The sequence below is a fragment of the Colias philodice genome, chromosome 24 (genome assembly GCF_061535455.1).
Source record: "Colias philodice isolate Cphi_HAF_F1 chromosome 24, ilColPhil1 Martin Lab GWU primary, whole genome shotgun sequence".
Taxonomy (NCBI): Eukaryota; Metazoa; Arthropoda; class Insecta; order Lepidoptera; family Pieridae; genus Colias; species Colias philodice.
This window is the reverse complement of record NC_143109.1, coordinates 7728705-7752091: the sequence shown is the minus strand read 5'-3', so window position 1 is coordinate 7752091 and position 23387 is coordinate 7728705. Positions and strand designations below refer to the sequence as shown.

The 23387-nt window shown below is 37.6% G+C and overlaps 1 protein-coding gene across 2 annotated transcripts; it reads right to left on the bottom strand.

Moving 5' to 3' along the window:
* Positions 1-1254: 1254 nt before the first annotated feature.
* LOC149477805 (uncharacterized) lies at positions 1255-21584 on the bottom strand. Of its 2 annotated transcripts, none has more exons than XM_089710078.1 (9): positions 21436-21584; positions 21240-21370; positions 20891-21004; positions 17198-17720; positions 15925-16050; positions 15006-15183; positions 7204-7395; positions 5237-5344; positions 1255-3398 (listed from the first exon to the last, which is right to left on the bottom strand). In XM_089710078.1, exons 1-9 carry the CDS (start codon positions 21470-21472, stop codon positions 3098-3100), a joined length of 1710 nt encoding a protein of 569 aa, XP_089566204.1. In that variant the 5' UTR covers positions 21473-21584; the 3' UTR covers positions 1255-3097. The 2 variants fall into 2 exon arrangements, with proteins under 2 accessions (XP_089566204.1, XP_089566205.1); XM_089710079.1 differs by having other exon boundaries at positions 20891-20998.
* Between the last annotated feature and the right edge of the window lie 1803 nt (positions 21585-23387).

Below are 23387 nucleotides of genomic sequence, written 5' to 3'. Positions count from 1 at the left end.
ATTTCTAAAAAAAATATTTTCCGATGAAATATTATTCCTTTATAAGTATAATTACAACTTGTGGAAGAATATCCGCAATGGGAATTGCTGAAACACACCATGTATACACTCATACGTCTCCAGAGCAACTGAACAGTGACGAATGCACTGGTGATGTGCAAATCACCTGAGTGGCGACAAGGTCACGCACGCTTACGACTTCTAGTGTCTTGTTATTTAGATTTCTATGGTTCGGACAGACAGCAAATAGGTTTTTTAGGTTAATTTGGTCGTAATTTTTTTTGTTAGTGTCCAGTGTGGAATCGATCCCAGGTTCCTAGATAATATTACAAGACTTTAGATTTCATAAGGGCCTGTTCAGTGCGACGCGGATGACCTACGCGGACGTCCGCAACGGACGGTAAAATGTATGAAACCTTACAGCGCGTTCAGAGCGACGCGGAGCTGTCCGCGTCGCGGAGAGCTATCCGCGCGCGGTCGAAATCGCTCCGCGCCGCTCCTCCGCGCCGCGGATGTCCGCGGGCGGACGGTGCCTGGTTCTAATGTATTTGTTCAGTGCTCGGCGGACAACAGTCACGCGGAGCGGATGTAAAGTACTGTCGTTGTCATGGCGGCTGCGTCAAATGTGCAAACCGAGAGGGTAAGGGCCTGTTCAGTGCGACGCGGATGACCTACGCGGACGTCCGCGTCGGACGGTAAAATGTATGAAACCTTACAGCGCGTTCAGAGCGACGCGGAGCTGTCCGCGTCGCGGAGAGCTATCCGCGCGCGGTCGAAATCGCTCCGCGCCGTATTGTATTTGTTCAGTGCTCGGCGGACAACAGTCACGCGGAGCGGATGTAAAGTACTGTCGTTGTCATGGCGGCTGCGTCAAATGTGCAAACCGAGAGGGTTAACAGTCGATCCCGATCCGCATCGCACTGAACGACAAAATCATCCGCGACGGACGCAAAACCTAGTCCGCGTGCGGACGGTCCGCGTCGCACTGAATCGGTCCTAATATATTTTATAGACCAAGTTGCAATGTTGATACATATCTAATTTTATTTAGAATATCTTTAGAATCAGCGATTCCTCTAGTAGTTTTCTTCAAGGGGAATTTGATAAACAAAATTACGTGTTTACAGGTTGTGTGTGTTAATTGTATTTATATCAGATATCGTAGTTGAGGAATATTATTATTTGAAGATTATACGTATATTATACAGTTGCACAGATAAAAAGAAACACAAATTCAGTCATAAATTATTTATTAATTTATTTGAAATAATACATTAACAAACATTATATACAATTACAAATATAAACAAACAGATACACACACATATACAAACAGATGTACAGTCTTCTTTATTAAAGGCAAATCATAAAGCACTGCTTCTCATATAAATGTCTATAAATTTATTCTAAGATACCTTAAATATACCCAATTATTATTAAATAAACCCAATTGTTTAAAAAAATGTATATTTATATGACATTTTTGTAATATTTTCTTTAAACCTAAGTTAGTTAAATTACATTATTAAATAAATTAATGAAAAATTTTACTAAAATCATAATATGTACCTAATAAAAAGAACATAATAAATTTGACTTGATCAATAGCTTAGCTACAATATACATAAATTGGACAAAAACCATACATTACTAAGAAATATTACATACTAGAGGTCCGCCCCGGCTTCGCCCGTGGTACATATTTCGCAATAAAAGGTAGCCTATGTCCTTTCTCGGGTATCAAAATATCTCCATACCAAATTTCATGCAAATTGGTTCAGTAGTTTAGGCGTGATTGAGTAACAGACAGACAGACAGAGTTACTTTCGCATTTATAATATTAGTATGGATTTTTTGGTTCTACAGTTTTCAAAGCACTTTGAAAACTATTATCGCTACTTCCCTACTAATATTATAAATGCGAAAGTAACTCTGTCTGTCTGTCTGTATATTACGCTTTCCCGCTTAAACCTATCAACCGATTGTGATGAAATTTGGCACACACAATTTTTAGACTCTAAGAAAGAACATAGGCTACCTTTTATTGCGAACAACACCACGCGGGCGAAGCCGCGGGCGGAAGTTAGTTATCTATATATCGCGTCAATTGACATAATATCGGATTAAAAAATTACAAAAATACATTATAATTATAACAAAATGTTTCAAATTAAACTTTTAAAGGAATATAAAACTGTTGATACATTTTTAAAGAGATAGTTTAGAAAAAAATATATTTTAGAACAAATAATTGTATTAAAATAAAAACTATTACAAAGTTAGATCGTTTATATTTATTAGATTATCTATCTATGTATTTATAGAAAATACTTCCTAGTAACAAGTTATTGTCATTATGTATAAGTCAAACGGCTCAACAGAATTTGATGAAATATGGGGATAAAAAGTATTGTCCATAATTTATATATATTAAAACAGTTAAAGTACAAAATCAACTCATTTTACATGTAATTACTATAAATATCATTTTTTAATTCGAATATAATCAGTCATATAAAAATAAATTACCAACATAATAATATGTTGTCATAAAATGCTATGAACGACTGCACAGAATTGAATGCAGTTTTCACAATTGTCGTAAAAATAATTGGTCATTATAAATTTAAGATGAATTAACTTCTGTTACATTATTCTGTTCATTTGATATATTTGAACTTTCAGTTTTTGATAAGTTTATGTTAAATTAGATGATTTTGAAAATACAAAATAATTTTACATTTAGTAATTAAAGATTGTAACAATATGTAAAAAAAAACAACATCTGTACATTTATTCCAACTTATGGAACACTATCAAAACTCATTTGAAATATCACTGAATAAATGTGTTTTTAATCTATTAGTAGGTACTTAATTTCTAAATGTCCATATACAATTTTCATAGATCCAGCTCTAAGTTCTAAAATAATACCAATAGTTCAACAATAAGGGGGCGTCCATTAATTACGAAAAGCTTTGAAAAATTTTCAACCAGACCATCGCTTAATTTCAAACTATTTATCTATGTCCTGTTTATAACGTAACAAAATTACGTGATATTTGTCAATCAAATTCAAAATGCCTCACGCAATTATTTATGGATGATCCTTAACCTCTAAAAACCTATGTATCCCCCCACTATCCTTTTTCTTCCCCTTTTTCGCGGAAAACTGTTCGCCCAGCATTTTCATGACTTGCGCGTGAGTTCTGCCACTTTTCAACGTTCCATAATTCTCTTTAACATAAAGAGCAAATTCATTGGTAGTACCCTTACGGGCTGGAGTCGACATCACGACGCCATCTTTGTTTTTTCTATTCACTATAACCTCGAAAGTTCCGCGGCAATAGCCACAACATTTTTTGGTCACGTCTATTGATTTGGAGTGGCGTTTTATGCTGAAATGAAAGGGTTGTTTTAATTAGTTGTAGTGATATTAGAAGAAAACAATATTATTAAGCTAAATACGGCCCTTTCTTCATACGAAACTGCTGATAAGCCATTCGCACGGGAATAGAATGTGGGTGCGGTTTCCCTGAGTTAGCATCCAAGTTTACGTCTTTATAATAATTATTAAAATATATTCTACTAGCGGTCCGCCCCGGCTTCGCCCGTGGTACATATTTCGCAATAAAAAGTGGCCTATGTCCTTTCTCGGGTATCAAAATATCTCTATACCAAATTTCATGCAAATTGGTTCAGTAGTTAAGGCGTGATTGAGTAACAGACAGACAGACAGAGTTACTTTCGCATTTATAATATTAGTATGGATGTGCTATTTATTAAATAGGTTTGAAGTTGGTGCCGAACATTAAGCACTTAGTATTAAGCCCGTGCACCGACATCAAACCTTTTTAATAAATAGCACATATAAATAATATGTAGTAAATAATAATGTCAAATCTTTTTTATTTCTTACTTTTCCGTTTCTGAAGTCGGTTGTTTTTAACGCAGTTACTTTTATTAGTGAATATTAAGCTTTCCGTGCGATTAGAGCTTCTTGTGAAAATTAAGCTCTCCGTGCGATAAAAGCCTTTAATGAAAATTAAGCTCTGCGTGCGATTAGAGATTTTTGTGAAAATTAAGCTCTCCGTGCGATTACAGCTTTTTGTGAAAATTAAGCTTTCCGTTCGATTAGAGCTTTAAATGAAAATTAAGCTCTCCGTGCGATTATAGCTTTTTTGAAAATTAAGCCTCCGTGCGATTAGAGCTTTTTGTGAAAATTAAGCTCTCCATGCGATTAGAGCTTTTTGTGAAAATTAAGCTCTCCATGCGATTAGAGCTTTTTGTGAAAATTAAGCTTTCCGTGCGATATGAGCTTTTTGTGAAAATTAAGCTCCGTGCGATTAGAGCCTTTAATGAAAATTAAGCTCTCCATGCGATTAGTTTTTAGTGAATATTAAGCTTTCCGTGCGATTAGAGCTTTTTATGAAAATTAAGCTCTCCGTGTGATTAGAGCTTCTTGTGAAAATTAAGCTCTCTGTGTGATTAGAGCTTCTTGTGAAAATTAAGCTTTCCGTGAGATTAGAGCTTTTTGTGAAAATTAAGCTCTCCATGCGATTAGAGCTTTTTTGTGAAAATTAAGCTTTGCGTGCGAATAGAGCTTTTTGTGAATATAAAGCTTTCCGTGATGCGGTTATTAATTCGGCCGGTATAATTTTGTTTTATGTATGTACACCGATTACTCCGAGGTTTCTGAACCGATTTACGTGATTCTTTTTTTGTTCGATGCGGGATGGTGTCGAAATGGTCCCGTAATTTTTTTTTCGGATAGGCCCAGTAGTTTTTATTTTATGAGCATTTTTGTCTGTACTCGATGACTAAGTTGATATGTAGCAAGTAACTTTGATTCACTTCCCGGTAACCGATTGAGCTGAAATTTTGTATAGGTACCTATACAAAATTCATGTAAATTTGATAGCGATGAAACATTATCATGACATGAAGCTGATTTGATGATGGAATCGGAAGGTGGCCATAGGAACTCAGTAATATATTGACTCAACTTTATCGAGTTTGGGCTTGTTTGATTCGTGTTGAAAAATACACTAAAAAGTATTAAATAAAAATAACTGCGTTAATAACAACCGACTTCAAAAACGGAAAAGTAAGAAATAAAAAAGATTTGATATTATTAACTACTACATAATATTATTGTACATATTTCGCAATAAAAAGTGGCCTATGTCCTATATTATTTCCGAAACTTAGTTATTATTATGAAGTAATAACCAACCTGTATCCGCATCGAGTGCATTTATAGCAATACTTGAAGTGTATCTCCATATCGTGACAGCGCGATATCTCGCCGAGCTCGGGGAACACACGCAGCGATTTCTTCGCCCTGCAATATTATTGTAAAATATTAATAAGAGCGTTAAATTAAAAAAAAGACGGGTTGCACTGGGGGAGTGCCGGCAGGAGTGAAAACTTGATTATTAACGTTCAGCATGTTTGATATTTTGGAATGGTATCCGTCTTACGCTTTTTCGATCGTGTCCTGACGCGAGTTTAAGATTTTATACCCATTACAGAAAAAGTGCTCAACGCCGCTAAAGAAGTTTTCACTTCAAAAAGATACGTTTGTATCAAATAAGTACTCTCTGTAAAATATAAACTACTAGAAAAACTACATACAAATATTATATACTAGAAACAGAGGCGGCTCGTGACAAAATTGTATGGGTGTTCACTTGAAATAAAACAACGAAAATATCATATCGTTAGCAGGATAATTTATTACAAAAAAAATGAGCACCACATTATAAATCCGTACTAATATTATAAACGCGAAAGTAACTCTGTCCGTCTGTCTGTTACTCAATCACGCCTAAACTACTGAACCAATTTGCATGAAATTTGGTATGGAGATATTTTGATACCCGAGAAAGGACATAGGCTACCTTTTATTGCGAAATATCTACCACGGGCGAAGCCGGGGCGGACCTCCAGCAGCAGTCCAGCAGCCACGTGGCGGCGTGGCACAGCTCGTGAGATGTTAACACACGAGCACAGATCCCACAGCACACTCACCACTTGTCCCACAGCGGGCCGTGCCCCGCGCGCAGGGCCCCGTCCAGCAGCCACGTGGCGGCGTGGCACAGCTCGTGAGATGTTAACACACGAGCACAGATCCCACAGCACACTCACCACTTGTCCCACAGCGGGCCGTGCCCCGCGCGCAGGGCCCCGTCCAGCAGCCACGTGGCGGCGTGGCACAGCTCGTGAGATGTTAACACACGAGCACAGATCCCACAGCACACTCACCACTTGTCCCACAGCGGGCCGTGCCCCGCGCGCAGGGCCCCGTCCAGCAGCCACGTGGCGGCGTGGCACAGCTCGTGAGATGTTAACACACGAGCACAGATCCCACAGCACACTCACCACTTGTCCCACAGCGGGCCGTGCCCCGCGCGCAGGGCCCCGTCCAGCAGCCACGTGGCGGCGTGGCACAGCTCGTGAGATGTTAACACACGAGCACAGATCCCACAGCACACTCACCACTTGTCCCACAGCGGGCCGTGCCCCGCGCGCAGGGCCCCGTCCAGCAGCCACGTGGCGGCGTGGCACAGCTCGTGAGATGTTAACACACGAGCACAGATCCCACAGCACACTCACCACTTGTCCCACAGCGGGCCGTGCCCCGCGCGCAGGGCCCCGTCCAGCAGCCACGTGGCGGCGTGGCACAGCTCGTGAGATGTTAACACACGAGCACAGATCCCACAGCACACTCACCACTTGTCCCACAGCGGGCCGTGCCCCGCGCGCAGGGCCCCGTCCAGCAGCCACGTGGCGGCGTGGCACAGCTCGTGAGATGTTAACACACGAGCACAGATCCCACAGCACACTCACCACTTGTCCCACAGCGGGCCGTGCCCCGCGCGCAGGGCCCCGTCCAGCAGCCACGTGGCGGCGTGGCACAGCTCGTGAGATGTTAACACACGAGCACAGATCCCACAGCACACTCACCACTTGTCCCACAGCGGGCCGTGCCCCGCGCGCAGGGCCCCGTCCAGCAGCCACGTGGCGGCGTGGCACAGCTCGTGAGATGTTAACACACGAGCACAGATCCCACAGCACACTCACCACTTGTCCCACAGCGGGCCGTGCCCCGCGCGCAGGGCCCCGTCCAGCAGCCACGTGGCGGCGTGGCACAGCTCGTGAGATGTTAACACACGAGCACAGATCCCACAGCACACTCACCACTTGTCCCACAGCGGGCCGTGCCCCGCGCGCAGGGCCCCGTCCAGCAGCCACGTGGCGGCGTGGCACAGCTCGTGCACCAGCGTGTCGCGCAGTCGCTGCGGGGCGTCCACAACCTTGCACGATAGCTTCACGCTCGACGTGCGGATTCGCTCGCCTTTCGAGTTCTTTATCAAGCGGTTCGTGGTCGTCCTGGAATGTTTACCGATTGCATTAATGAACTAGCTGTGCCGAACACGCGGACATAAGCTACATCACTGCCAAAATCATCAGTGACTTTCGTGTGAATAACAAACAGACATACAATTAACACATTTATAATCAGTAGTAATAAAATGTCTAGATCCATTTTGGCACAAACATTCTTACTATTTATATAACATTACCACTATTTTACACATATCGTCTGTTTTTGATATGACTAAGGCGTTTGACTATGTAAACTATAACGTTTTTCTATTTCAATAAAATTTATAAGACATTTGAGATCCAGGCCTAGCTAAAAACGGGTAAGAAAACTACTTATCTTATAATATCAATCGTCAACAATGCTGAAAACTGCAATTATACTCACAAATATATGGATCAAATTATTTTGCTATCAGTGTGGAGTGCCGCAGGGTAGTCTACATGGGCCATCATTAATCCTATGATATAAAAATTAGCAGCGGGTAGAGGTAATATTTACAATCGTAAGTCCGAGGATTATTTTGACATTAACTTAAATTTTACTGACAGTATTTCAACATAAAAAGCTTAGATCCGAGTGTTTCAATATAATTTGTAAGATTTTATTAATCTTATTAATCAAGCGTAAAGTGAACGGGTACCTACTAAGGAAGCGCGTACCATCTTCGGCCACATCTTAGCTTTCCATCAGGCGAGAGCCGAGATTGTGGTCAAGTCAAAAAAAAGAAATCTGCCTGTTCATTTTATGTATTATTTTAGTGGAATGTGTCAAGTATCGCCGCATGCTGTTTGCCGATATAAAACAATTGGGGCCTTCAAGAAAAGAGCTTATTTGTCCATAAAAGGCCGGCAAAGCACCTGTAACACTTCTGGTGTTACAAGTGTTTATGGGCGGTGGTGACCACTTAACATCAGGTGGCCCATCTGCTCCTTTGCTTGCTCTGACATAAAAAAAAAAAAATTGGGGCTATGTGAACCTGGCACCCAACTTTTAAAAAGATCACATTTTTTGTGTTCATTTCAAAGATTTCGATATGTAGTGAAACTTATTTTTGTTTGCAGTATCGTCAAATAAAAATTTATAGTCACTTGAAATTGAAAAAAAATATTTTATCCGGTTGTTTCTTATAGATAAACGTTTTTAGTTGATTGTATTTCAATATTTTTTTTGTTTGTAGTTGAGCAGAAAAAATTCCAAAAATCCATACTTAATATTATAAATGCGAAAGTAACTGTCTGTCTGTCTGTTACTCATTCACGCCTAAACTACTGAACCAATTTGCATGCAATTTGGTATGGAGATATTTTGATACCCGAGAAAGGACACCTTTTATTGCGAAATATGTATCACGGGCGAAGCCGGGCGGACCTCTAGTATAATATAAATTGAATGAATGCGGATAATCGAGAAAACTATTTTCGAAACATTTTATTTTAATAACTTTACGATTACTGGCTTACTATGTACAAACCACACTACAAACGAATATTTTTAAAGTACACTCATTTTTTAAGTTTTTAGTAATAGTAAAATCTATGGCGTATTACCCGTGGTCCCCCCGCTATGTCCCCCTGTGGGTCTACGGGTAATATAGGGGACTACGGGTAAAAAGTACTTTTATTCCCAGTGCCCGTAGACCCACTGTCATATCATTACTGACACCCTGTATAGTGTATAAGTATCATACAACATACTTTAGGATCCCATTTAAGAAACAAATTCACATGTTTTGAAAATGCTTTCTTTCACCCACTCATTCACTCAACCACCCACTCACTTAACCTACCGACTCACTCACACTACCTACCCACTCCCTCTATCCACTCACTCCTCTACCCACTCACTCATAATACCCACCCACTCTACCCACCCGTTCACGCTAGCCACCCGCTCACACTACTCACCCGCTCACACTACCCACTCACTCCTCTACCCACCCACTCACTACCCACTGATACACTACATACCCACTATCTCTACCCACTCACTCCCTCCCTCTACACACTCACTCACACTACCCACTCACTCACAATACCCAGAGTGGGTGGGTATTGTGAGTGAGTGGGTAGTGTGAGTGAGTGAGTAGTGTGAGTGAATTACCCACCCGTTCAGGCTAGCCACCCGCTCACACTACCCACCCGCTCACACTACCCACTCACTCATCTACCCACTCACTCCTCTACCCACTCACTCCTCTACCCACTCACCCCGCTACCCACTCACACCTCTACCCACTCACTCCGCTACCCACTCACACCTCTACCCACCCACTCCATCTACCCACTCACTCCTCTACCCACTCACTGACACCCTGTATAAGTATCATACAACATACTTTAGGATCCCATTTAAGAAACACATTCACATGTTTTGAAAATGCTTTCTTTCACCCACTCATTCACTGAACCACCCACTCACTTAACCTACCGACTCACTCCACCCACCCACTCCCTCTACCCACCCACTCATGCTACCCATCCACTCACTCTACCCACCCACTCACACTACCCACTGACTCACACTAATTACCCACTATCTCTACCCACTCACTCCCTCCCTCTACACACTCACTCACACTACCCACTCACTCCTTTACCCACTCACTCCTCTACCCACGTACTCCTCTACCCACTCACTCCTCTACCCACGCACTCCTTCACCCACTCAGTCCTCTATCCACTCACTCACACTACCCACCGCTCACACTACCCACTCACTCACACTACCTACCCACTCCCTCTACCCACTCACTCCTCTACCCACTCACTCACAATACCCACCCACACTACCCACCCGCTCACACTAGAGGTAGAGGTAGAGGTACCCAGAGTGGGTGGGTATTGTGAGTGAGTGGGTAGTGTGAGTGAATGGGTAGTGTGCGTGAATTACCTACCCGTTCAGGCTAGCCACCCGCTCACACTACCCACCCGCTCACACTACCCACTCACTCCCTATACACACTCACTCCCTCTACCCACTCACTCCTCTACCCACTCACTCCTCTACCCACTCACTCCTCTACCCACCCACTCCTCTACCCACTCACTCCTCTACCCACTCACTCCTCTACCCACTCACACCTCTACCCACTCACACCTCTACCCACCCACTCCCTCTACCCACTCACTCCTCTACCCGTAATTAGCAAGTTTTATGCATTTGCATATGCAAATGCATATAATCCGATGTCTAGTTACAACATTATAAAAAATAGGTTTGTGCGGAGCCCTCGGAGCGCGAGTCCGACTCGCACTTGGCCGGTTTTTTGCTTTACAGTTTATGAATAAGGAATGAATAAGGTTTAAGTTTATAATATGTGATATTATGATAACAAGGTACTTTTATAAGACTGATAAATAAAAAGAAGTATTGAAATTTTGTTTCTTTATTAATTTAATAAAATAAGACACAAGCCGCGTAAAATAAAAGGCCCATCAGGTACTTTTACAGTTACTTTTGTTTAATTTCGTATTTTTTTCTTAGGTATTATAAAAGAACCGGGTAACCCGGTTCTACCCGGTTCTGAGATCAATTTGGAACCGGGTTTCAGAAACTTGGAACCGGACTCGGTTCTGCATGCCCTAATCATTCTATAGCAGTGGGTCCACGGGGGAAAAAAATTTTACCCGTAGACCCACAGGGGGACATAGCGGGGGGACCACGGGTAATACGCCAAATCTATTAATCGGAAGTTATTGATATAAATTGAAAATCTATTTTTTCTATTATCCGCATCCAACTTCAACAACTTCGGGCAATAATTAATAAAAATTAAATGAAATCTTACTATTTTTATTTTTATTATAAACGCGAAACTTTGTATCAGTTACTTATTCACGCCAAAACCGTTTTTCATGAAATTTGGCACACACATATTATAGGAAAACTTGCATTAACACATAGAATAGTTTAATTATCTTGTAAAATAAAGTGTTTTTATGTTATACTAGATTTCCGCCCGCGGCTTCGCCCGCGTTTTCAAAGGAAATCCCGCATAGTTCCCGTTCCCGTGGGATTTCCGGGATAAAACCTACCCTATGTGTTAATCCATGTTACCTTCTATATGTGTGCTAAATTTAATTGTAATCGGTTCAACGTAGTATTTGCGTGAAAGAGTAACAAACCCACACACACATCCTCACAAACTTTCGCATTTATAATATTAGTAGGATTAAAACTGCTTTTTACATTATCTTTCTGATTATTTTTTTTTTTTTAATTTATCTATCAAATTAAATAATTAATTAAATAAATAATAATATTACCTTCACAATCGCCTAACAACGGTTTAGAGCAATAACTCTAGTCAGTCAAGACAATCAATTCACAATAATTCCAAAAGTTTTCAAACTACGGTCAAGTGAATGGTACATTGGGACGACAAAAAAATCTCATTTTGTAACCATGTCCGCAGTCCGGAACAATGTTAAAATTGCAATTAATTTTTTTTTTGCTGTATGATCGTGGAAAAAATTCCATATTATGTATTAAATTTGCAACCAATCTAAGTGTACGGAGCTTATGGATTTTTGCTGACTTATAGAAATTTTTGCGGCCAAGAGAAATTTTCCACACGTATAGAAATTTTCCTAGCTTATAGAATTTTCCTGACGTAAACAAATTTTCCTTGTTTATAGAAATCTTCCTTTCTTATAGAAATTTTCCAGCTTATAGAAATTTTCCCGACGTATGAAAATTTTCCTGACTTAGAAAATTTTCCTGACTTATCGTAATTTTCCTGGCTTATAAACATTTTCCTGACTTATACAAATTTTCCTTATCTATACAAATTTTCCTAGCTTATAGAAATTTTCCTTTCTTATAGAAATTTTCCCAACGTATGGAAATTTTCCTGACAGAAATTTTTCCTGACTTATCGTAATTTTAGTCGCATAGAAATTTCCCTGACGTTTAGAAATTTTCCTGACGTATAGAAATTTTCCTGGCTTATAAACATTTTCCTGACTTATACATATTTTCCTTATCTATACAAATTTTCCTAGCTTATAGAAATTTTCCTTATACAAATTTTCCCGACGTATGGAAATTTTCCTGACATATAATTTTTTCCTGACTTATCGTATTCCTATTTCCTTAATTTTTGAAATTTTCCCGCTTCTAGAAATTTTCCTCATGTATAGAAATTTTCCTTTCTTATAGAAATTTTCCCGACTTATGGATTTTTCCTGGCGTATAGATATTTTCCTGACTTATAGAAATTTTCTTGACGTATAGAAATTTTCCTTTCTTATGGAAATTTTCCAGCTTATCGAAATTTTCCCGAGTTATGGAAATTTTCCTGACTTATAGTAATTTTTCCTGACTTATCGTAATTTTTCTGTCAATCGAAATTTCCCTAACTATTCTATATTTTCTAATCTTCCTAAAATTGGAAATTTTTACGACTGATTAAAGTAAACCACTCACCTATTCCTACCCACATCCCGTACGCTATGCTCTCTATCCACAGGCCGCGCGTGCGCAGAATGGCTCAGTATCTGCATAGCTAGCGAACCTACATATTTCGCAATAAAAGGTAGCCTATGTCCTTTCTCGGGTATCAAAATATCTCCATACCAAATTTCATGCAAATTGGTTCAGTAGTTTAGGCGTGATTGAGTAACAGACAGACAGACAGAGTTACTTTCGCATTTATAATATTAGTATGGATTGTCATAGGTGAAATACCACGGAAATCAAACAGAAACGGGAACTATACGGGTTTTTCCGCGGGCTGAAATCTAGTAATAAATAAAACATGTACGTTGTATTCATACAATCTTCTTCCTACGATCCCAAACTACACGCAGAGGAGCCCCATTCTAACGTAATTAATTCAATTAAAATTTCAGAGAAACTGATAACAAATGCGGTTAAAAAACTAGATAGTAAAAAGGGCGCAGGCTTAGACGGGATTCCTGCTATATTTGTTAAAAAATGCGTAAACGGGCTTGCTGTTCCCTTAAAATTGATTTTTCAACGATCTTTGGATGAAGGTAACTACCCCAAACAATGGAAAGATGCACGTGTAATCCCCATTTTTAAAAAAAGGTTCAAAAAATGAAATTACTAACTACAGGGGTATATCAATTTTAAATATCTTCGGTAAAGTTATGGACAGTATAGTTAATGATTTTATGTATAGCTATTGTAAGCAATGTCTTCCTTCATCTCAGCATGGATTTTTTAAGTCTCGGAGTGTTAACACAAACCTTTCAGAATTGACTAACTATTTACTAACTAACATAAGTGACGGCGCTCAGATTGACGTCATTTATACGGATCTCGAAAAGGCTTTCGATAGAGTAGACCATAATGTTCTCGCCGGGAAACTAAATGCTGTAGGTATTAAGGGTAATCTTCATAGATGGGTAATATCTTATATTAGAAACCGTCGTCAGGCAGTAGTCATAGGAAGTCATAAATCTAACTTCATAAACGTCACCTCCGGAGTTCCACAAGGATCCCATATATCACCTTTACTCTTTAACATTTTCCTTTTCGATATAACACATTGTATTAAGAACTCAAATTGCTTACTGTATGCCGATGATAACAAAATTTTCCGTAAAGTAACTTGTACCGCCGATTGTAATCTACTCCAATCTGATCTAGATAATCTCGGAGAATATTTTAAAATTAATAACATCGGTGTAAACATTCAAAAATGCCAAACCATAAGCTTTTCTCGTAAACGTAACATTATTTTATTCGAATATAGTATCAATAATCAATTAATTAATAGAACAACTTCAGTAAAGGATCTCGGCATCCTTCTGGACGATAAATGTTTCTTCGACGCCCATATTGAGTACATGTCCAGTAAAGCATACAAATCCCTTGGTTTCATCCTAAGAACAAGTCAACCTTTTAAAAACCCTCAGTGTTTATAAATGCTTTATCATAGTTACGTCAGAAGCATATTAGAATATGGAAGTATAATATGGCGACCATTTTTTAAAAAATATATAGACAAAATTGAAAAAATACAAAAGATATTTATGAAGCATCTTAGTTTTAAAGCAAAACATAACTTTAAGGACTACAAAGAATCCTGCATTTTCTTTAAAATGATTACTCTCGAAGACAGACGTACTCTTTCAGATATTATGTTTCTTTATGATCTCCTAAACAACAAACTAGACTGCCCCCAATTAACAGAAAATATATATTTTAACACCCCTCTAACTCGAACACGTAATACTCCTTTATTCTTTATACCACGTACAAAAAACCAATATATGAAGAACTCTCTCTTTAATCGCCTGCCTTCGATATACAATCAAAAATTTTCTACTCTTGACATATTTAACAGCCCTCGCAATCGTTTTAAAACCAATGTAATTAAAATATTATCTAGCGTACCTAACACATTTTAATCATGCACACACACACATATATGCACACAAACATACCCAAACGCACGCACGCACTCACCCACACACACAACTCACCACTCTTTAATAAGTTACTGTTTTAAATATACATGTAATTGATAATAATTGTAAAACTCGTAATTGGCGTATTGTATCATAGATATAAGTAGAGTAAGTCAAACTGTAAGCTGTGTAGTTTTCAAAATAAATAAATAAATAAATTAAATAAAACATACCCAGCAGTGGTCCTCAGCTTAGTATCCCACAAGATAGGCAGGTCAGCGTCCAGTTCATTATCAAATATACACTTATTGAACTCAATAAACAGTCGTCTCGCTAACTCGTCCTTAAGGGTCTTGTAGTTGTCGTGGTACTTCAGGGCTTCTGGGTGGCATCGCCAGTGCGGTGTGTTGTCTGAGGGAAGGTATTTTTTTAATGATTTGTATTATCTGTACTAAAGAATAGACAAAAATAGATCACGAGACGGTATTCGAACCCGCGTCTTCCGCAATTCCGGGGTGAAAATTTTATAAAGAATTTGAATGCAATAAATCACTAAATATCAAATTGTCTGTACTAGTGAATACATCACCTACTTATAACACAAAAACGTCTGAACGGATTTATTCATAATAATAATAATTTATTTATTAATTCAAGCATCAGCATCATTCATTATTAAAAAAAAATCAAACATTTTCCAAAATACTTAAAAAAATTTAATAAGAATCGCTTTTCTTTTCATTATGCTACTACTTAAAATGAAAAAGGCCTATTGTCCAACGACGCGATTTAGAGCACAAATGCATGGTATATGGCAAAATATAGTGGTAGGGGTATCTTGAATATTTGTTATGTCTACACTTCATACAATCAATCACGCTACAAAATGTCAGTTTTCTATCAACTAGCATGGTCACATGTAGCCGAGAGCGCCGCGCAACGAATGCATGATGCGACGTTGCCGCACCGCACGATAAGCAGCTAACGCGACGTTGCCGCTTCGCACATCAAACCGCTGTCGCGACGATGCCGCTTCCTACGACGAGCGATTGGCGCCACGTTGCCAGTCCGCACATCTAACGGCTGACGCGACGTTGCCGCTTTGTACGAGAGGCGCGACGTTACCAACCGCTGCGTTCTAACAAAACTTACCAGCCAAAGAGCCCATGAAGCTCAGTCGTTTCAAGTTGTCGGGAACAGTCACAGCTACATTTTGAACTCGTTTCGTTAAAACATCCACACCATCCAGTGTATGGAGCAACTCTGTTACTGTCATGACTGAAACATGTAATTGCTACTATATATAGAAAACTACATCATTATATTATAGTACTAGCTTACAGCCCGCGGCTTCGCCCGCTTTGTCTAAAACCTTATCTATATCTATACTAATATTATAAAGAGGAAAGGTTTGTAATTACGTATGTATGTATGGTTTTCACGCATAAACTACTGGACCGATTTTGATGAAATTTGGCACAGATTACCTTTAGACCCTGAGAAAGAACATAGGCTACCTTTTATTGCGAAACATGTACCACGGGCGAAGCCGGGGCGGACCGCTAGTAAATTATATACTAATACCTTCCTCTTGAATCACTCTATCTATTAAAAAAACCGCATCAAAATCCGTTGCGCAATTTTAAAGATTTAAGCATACAAAGAGACATAGGGACAGAGAAAGCGACTCAGTTTTATACTATGTAGTGATACACACAAGTCAATAACTGCGTTAAAAACAACCGACTTCAAACTTGCACTTGCAACATTTACAAATACAGACAAAAATGCTCATAAAATAAAAACTACTGGGCCTATCCGAATAAAATTTTTATGGGACCAATTCGACACCATCCCGCATCGAACAAAAAAAGAATCACGTAAATCGGTTCAGAAACCACGGAGTAATCGGTGTACATACATAAAAAAAAAAAAAAAAAAAAAAATATACCGGCCGAATTGATAACCTCCTCCTTTTTTTTGAAGTCGGTTAAAAATCCCTGTGATTGTCTCTCCATCCTATCCTATGTATGATAAAACTACGCAACGGATTATGATGCGGTTTATTTTTAATAGATAGAGTGATTCAAGAATAAGTTTTAGTATATAATTTAGGGCCGATTTTTCAATCCCTGGTTAAAACTTACCCGTCCAATAAAGTATTACACGATAATGTTAAAATGTCACCTGTAAACTGTCAATTGCGGGCAATAAGAATACATTTTGAAATGGTAGTTTCATACGTTATTCGACGAATAAGTTTTAACCAAGGATTGAAAAATTATGCCCTTATTAGGTTTTAGACAAAGCAACTATTCTCCACATAAAAGGGAATCTTAGTGTAACCTTATAGAGATTAGTGAATTGGGTAAAGTTAAGTGTATCATATTTTTATAAAGATTTTTGTATTTGTAGTAGTACAAACCTTTCTTTTTCTTCTTTATCGAAGTCTGAACATCCCTGGTTATTTTAATCTTGGGTTTCACTACATCCGGCGTATTAGCTACCTTCTCTGTATACAGCTTCTTTTTAGATTTCTTCTCCGAGTCAATAATATCATTCCTCATTTGTTTCTTATCTGATTCCGTCAAATACAACTCTCTATTCTGCTTTATAACTGACCGTATGTTTTCCTTATCACTATCATCATCGTCATAATGTAATTGCTTTGAAAATCCTTTAAAATTATTTGGAGTTTTAGCGAACAACTTCGGTATCGACTTCCAAACGTCTCCATATATATCATTTAGAAGTTTTTTATGTGAATTTTGTATTTTCTGTATAGAACAGTGTTCTTGCGACTCATTGGCTAATTCTTTAGGTGTGGATGGTACTTGTTCATGTTTTGGTGTAGCGCAGATTATATTTTGAGCGGGAGACCAGCCTCCGTTGCTTGGTTTTGAGTCGTTGTTGATGGGAGACACACATTGTGATAGATTCAGTGATACCTGAAAAAGAGGAATTAAAATTATATTTCGTGTATGGAAACATTCAATGCTATATTTGAATTTAAAAGTAGCTTTTAATCCGTCAGTCCTCGGATCACAGACACAATATAAAATCTATTGTGTCTCGGCCCGATCGGGCCGCTCGGTGGTCAATGGGTTAATGATAATGTTAATAGTCTTTCTTTAACACACACAGAGAATAATGCAGCAGGGCAAAAAAAGAAAAATATTCATCATGTTAAATAATCGACAATAAGATTTATGAGCTTTCTCTGTCAGGAAAACACTGGATAGGATTTGTCTTTCTATATTACAAAACATAACAATAAAAACTTCACAAAAGTAAGCATAATTATTTTACTGCTGCGCTGACTACAGAATATGTGATGAAAACGAACAAATCCTACTTTTTAAACCAGAATGGTTATGATGAGAATGAATAACTCCATAACTCTGGGAAATGTTTGCAAAGCTGCTTGCAAGCAAGTATTTTAATGATGAGAATGAATAATTTTATCATTTATACTAATATTATAAAGTTGAAGTGTTTGTGCGTTCGAACATGTTAATCTCAGGATTTACTAGACCGAAGTGAAAAATTCTTTCTGTGTTAGATAGCCCATTTATCAAGGAAGGCTTATCATCACGCTAAGACCAACAGGAGCGAAGCAATGCAGGTGAAACCATGAAGAACAGCTAGTCTATTATAATATTACTAGCTTACCGCCCGCGGCTTCGCCCGCTTGTCTAAAATCTAATAAATTATAGACTACAAGCCCGCATAGGACAAAAATATGGGTCAAATGAACCACCAGGGGACATATCTAGAACGATAGCAGAGCAAAAAATAATAAGATTCATCACTATGCCGTCACTTGTAAGCTGTCCAACTGAGTGCAGATGAGAATTGAAAAGTACAGGTAGACTCGGTAAATTTTGGTCATATATTTTTGTACGGCATTCTTAACCATCGATAGATCCATTAAAAATAATAAGAAACCGCTCAGTGCCGTACAAAAATGGTGGTCCACCAAGTCGGAATTTTTATTTAATTTCCGAGAGTTACCGGGGGTAAATTTGGTCATTTGACCATGTACGGCATCTGTGTCATACTATTGCTATACTGCTTTTAATCCATTATTCCGCAACGCCGTACAAAAATCATGGGGACAAGGGGAAAAAATCGAGAGTTGCAATCCCCTCTCTTTCCCCACTCCAGGGGGTCATTTGACTAAGTACGGCTTCGGTTCCAAAACATTATCTAGCACTCAAAAGTACTATTAAAAGCAATGCCGTCAAAAAATAATTGTTCTTTTAAATGTATACCAATAATCATCTTAATTTCATCGAATTCTTGATATAAAGAGCTGTAAGGTCATTTGACCCTGTACGGGAACTTTTTTTTTAACATGATATTGTAAAATTCAATTGTTGTATAGTATTGCCGTTCAAAAGAAACCGTTCTAAAAAAAGTTATAGAGAAATGCAAAACCAGAAATTTTGTTAAAGTTTAAACATCGTAGATTAATGAAATATAATAGTTTTCTACACTTTATCCGTTGTTTTAAATAGTATTAACATAGATAAATTAGGAAAAAACGATGCCGTATATTTTTGTGCAGACCACATCTTTTAGGCTGATGAAAGCGACGAAAGCTACAATTTTAAGGGTGCTTTATGGCCATTTTATACAGTACGGCATTAACATATTTTTACCCAACTACGGCAAAGCAAAAGGAGGGTTATGGTTGTTTACAGGTCATGTATGTATGTTCATCTATTCCCTCGTAACTTCTAAACTACTTATCAGAATTCGACAAATGACATATCATTAGAAGCGTCTGAATTGTTCACTGGATAACCAGCGACCAGCTAGCTAAAGGCTATATGGGGTTTCACAAAATCTAATGTGGCGCCCTCTAGCGGACAAAACATACAGAGTAAAAAAATAAAGTTAAGATAAATATGCAGTGTTTGGTATCATTTGAAAGCGCTTTACTTGTACATTTTGAATATGTATATATTACTAGCATTTGCTTGTGACTTTACCTGTATTCATGGACTGATTGCATATAATTCACATCATTTCGTTCATAGCTTTTTTATTAGTTCATCAATTTAACGGAGTCCATTCCACCTGACTCCGACTTTCCAAGGTGATAATTAACCACCTCGAGCTTCTTAATATTAATGTATATTTATATTTTATTATAAAAATATAAAGCAAACATTTCGTTATATGGATTTTTTTCTTTTTCAGATTTTTCCCCTTTGAACCAACGAAAATGTACGGCACATGAAAAAATATTATCTATGCATAAAATACTTTAAAAATAAATTTATTTCGTGTTGTGTCAAATGACCCCCTGGAGTGGGGAAAGAGAGGGGATTACAACTCTCGATTTTTTCCCCTTGTCCCCATGATTTTTGTACGGCGTTGCGGAATAATGGATTAAAAGCAGTATAGCAATAGTATGACACAGATGCCGTACATGGTCAAATGACCAAATTTACCCCCGGTAACTCTCGGAAATTAAATAAAAATTCCGACTTGGTGGACCACCATTTTTGTACGGCACTGAGCGGTTTCTTATTATTTTTAATGGATCTATCGATAGTTAAGAATGCCGTACAAAAATATATGACCAAAATTTACCGTGTCTACCTGTACTTTTCAATTCTCATCTGCACTCAGTTGGACAGCTTACAAGTGACGGCATAGTGATGAATCTTATTATTTTTTGCTCTGCTATCGATCTAGATATGTCCCCTGGTGGTTCATTTGACCCATATTTTTGTCCTATGCGGGCTTGTAGTCTATTATATACTATAACCTTCCTCTTGAATCACTCTATCTATTAAAAAAAACCGCATCAAAATCCAGTGTGTAGTTTTAAAGATTTAAGCATACAAAGGGACACAGGGACAGAGAAAGCGACTTTGTTTTATACTATGTAGTGATAAAGCTGAACTGTTTGTTTTTTTGTTTGAACACGCTATCTTAGGAACTACTTGTCAGATTTGAAAAATTTATTCAGTGTTAGATAGCCCATTTATTGAGGAAGGCTATATGTATATCATCATGCTAAGATCAACAAGAGCAGAGCGACGCGGGAAAAACCGCGGGGCACCATTAGTTAACATAATATTTAATAAAAAGCATTCCATACATTTCCTGATCTGCTTGGTTCCTTATCTGTTGTGATTTCTGGTGATTCCTCAAGTGATAGTTCACATGAATCGTCGATAATAATTGGCGAATATATCTTAGGTGATGACTGAAACTGATGTTAATATAAGTTATTACTTATTGATAGATGTGATTACTTATATTTATTTTATTATAAGACTTTGTTCACTTAAGATATGTTTAAATTTTCTTTTTACAATTATTTATCATCCGAAATATCAAAGCTAATAACAGACAATTCGTATTATATTTACAACTCTGTAATCTGTAATGTAGATGGTGAAATAGGAAACAAAACATTCCATTATGCATTAAAGGTATTTACTTACATTTTTTGGAAAGTCTGACCGTAATCTCTCATAACTCTCATCAAGGATAATAACCTCGGAACTCCGGTCATGATTCTTGGTTTTAACATCGCTTTGTGTTTTGTTTTTCTTCAAGGAAAGTTTTAAAAATCCTGAAAAGTATCACGATTTAAATACTATGCCGATTCTTTTTTTAAATCTATCATTTTGTACTTACGATTTCTAGAATTAGCAGGTTGCTTAGTTACATCCATTTTATACTAATTTATCAACGTTTTGTTACTAAAATATACATTTGAACTCGTTATAATTAATATTTTTCAAATTAACAGCCGTTGGATTTGCTTTCCGCGGATTATTTGACATTCGACAGTGACAACTGACAACTGAATTCTGAAAAGTGAAAAGAGAATCGAATGACATTTGGCGACAATGCGTTCAGTTTAAAATAATATTGTATTATTTGGTAAAGTTAAAGAGAAGAAGAACATGCTATTATATTTTAAATGACTTATTTTAATTTTGTAAAAAATAGGAAACCAAATACTTAACCTTGGTTTGATGGAATATTATATGTATGCAAACCAAAACTTACACTAATTACTACGGTTGACTTAAGAAAATTTGTTTTTATTGTGTTTTTATTGCTACTTCATCATTTTATCTCCCCTTCTTTTTAAAATCTTCAACCCAAAACAAAACTTCTTTTTTGTCGCTGATTAAGTAGGTATTTTATTATTATTAATTCATAATTTGGTTGCATTGACGATTATAGTAATATACTGCAATAATATCATGCACAAGAAATATGACAAAAATACTGTTACTTACATTTTTTTGGATTAATGCATCTATTAACCATGATATAATGATGTTGTGCTTTTTTGTATAAAAAGTGTTAAATCAGAAACAGCCTTTTGTATTCTACCTGAAAAAGTTTGCGCAACTAATTATAATTACTAAAAATTCATAATTCCTACGCTTCATTCTTTTGTTAATTTTACAAGTAACCGCGAACCTTCGCTGTGGCACCTTTCATTTTTGTTTGCGCAACAAGATTGTTCCCGAACTGGGTCGGTCTTTCGTCAAAATGAGAATTATATTTATTTTAGGTTACAACACTTCTAAAAGCAGATAGAAAACTTACGATTCTATTGAAGGTTTTCAACGGGTTTTTACTGGTTTTTATTAGGTTTACAATACTAAATCGGTAAAGATTTCTAATTAATTTAGTCTGGTAATATTGATAAAAAGCGGTCTTTTCAAAAATAGAATTGATATTGTGTTCTGAATTTAATTAGCCAAAATTTTATGCACCAGAAAACAGAATGACAAACGAGAATGGATTATTTTGCAATTTTCAAACATCCGCAATGATAAATAATTACGGATGTGTTTTGTTATTATTATTGAGATTGTAAAAGGATTAAAAAATACACAATTTTTTTTATCACGTGTATGACTTAGTATCTGGGTCTTTGATTAGCATTTCCTTAGTTCCAGAAACAATTGATGAGGTTTTTAATAAAAAAAAATATTAATGTTAAGATCATGTTAAGATGTTGCGCGTTTTTTGGAATGCTTTTTGGTTTGAATTCGCGCTAAAAGTCACCAACAGTCCATGTTACTTATAAGTCTTGTAACTTCTATATTAATATCATAATTATATAAAATATTTCGGATATTTTACGACTTTTTACAACAAAGAAAAAAAAAATTGTTGGCTTGGCTCATGGACGTATAAAAAAAGACGGACGGTATATCGCCTAAACATTGAGTGAAGCCTAGTAATGGCGGCGAAACATCCATGTGTGTGTGCCATGTTGCCATGGCAACAGCTGTCCTGATGACAATGGCGGCTGTATTTTTTTCTATAAATTTTGTCGTAATAATTTTGTAATTAAAACATAAAAGAAATAACTTGCTTCCCTGTGGAATGTAATCCCATGTGTTTTGTTATTTCAAATTGTACTGTTGCGACACCATTTAACCACGCAAGACGGAATTTTAAATATTTTTTGTGAAACAGTGACGCAGTTAATCAGTCGGTAGTTCACGACGTAATGGCGGCCGACTAGCTTACTATGGTGAGAGTGTGTGCGTGTTTATTGTCTTTACACGATCGCTAGCTTACTATGGTGGCTTCACGTTGTTTGTTCGTAATACGGC

Excerpts from the sequence above, each read along its gene's own strand:
- LOC149477805 (XM_089710078.1), bottom strand. The coding sequence starts at position 21,472 with ATGGATGTAACTAAGCAACCTGCTAATTCTAGAAATC. Across the intron at positions 21,005-21,239 it reads GGTCAGACTTTCCAAAAAAT|TTTCAGTCATCACCTAAGAT; the intron begins GTAAGTAAATAC and ends TATTAACATCAG. Across the intron at positions 16,051-17,197 it reads GATAAAGAAGAAAAAGAAAG|TCATGACAGTAACAGAGTTG; the intron begins GTTTGTACTACT and ends TACATGTTTCAG.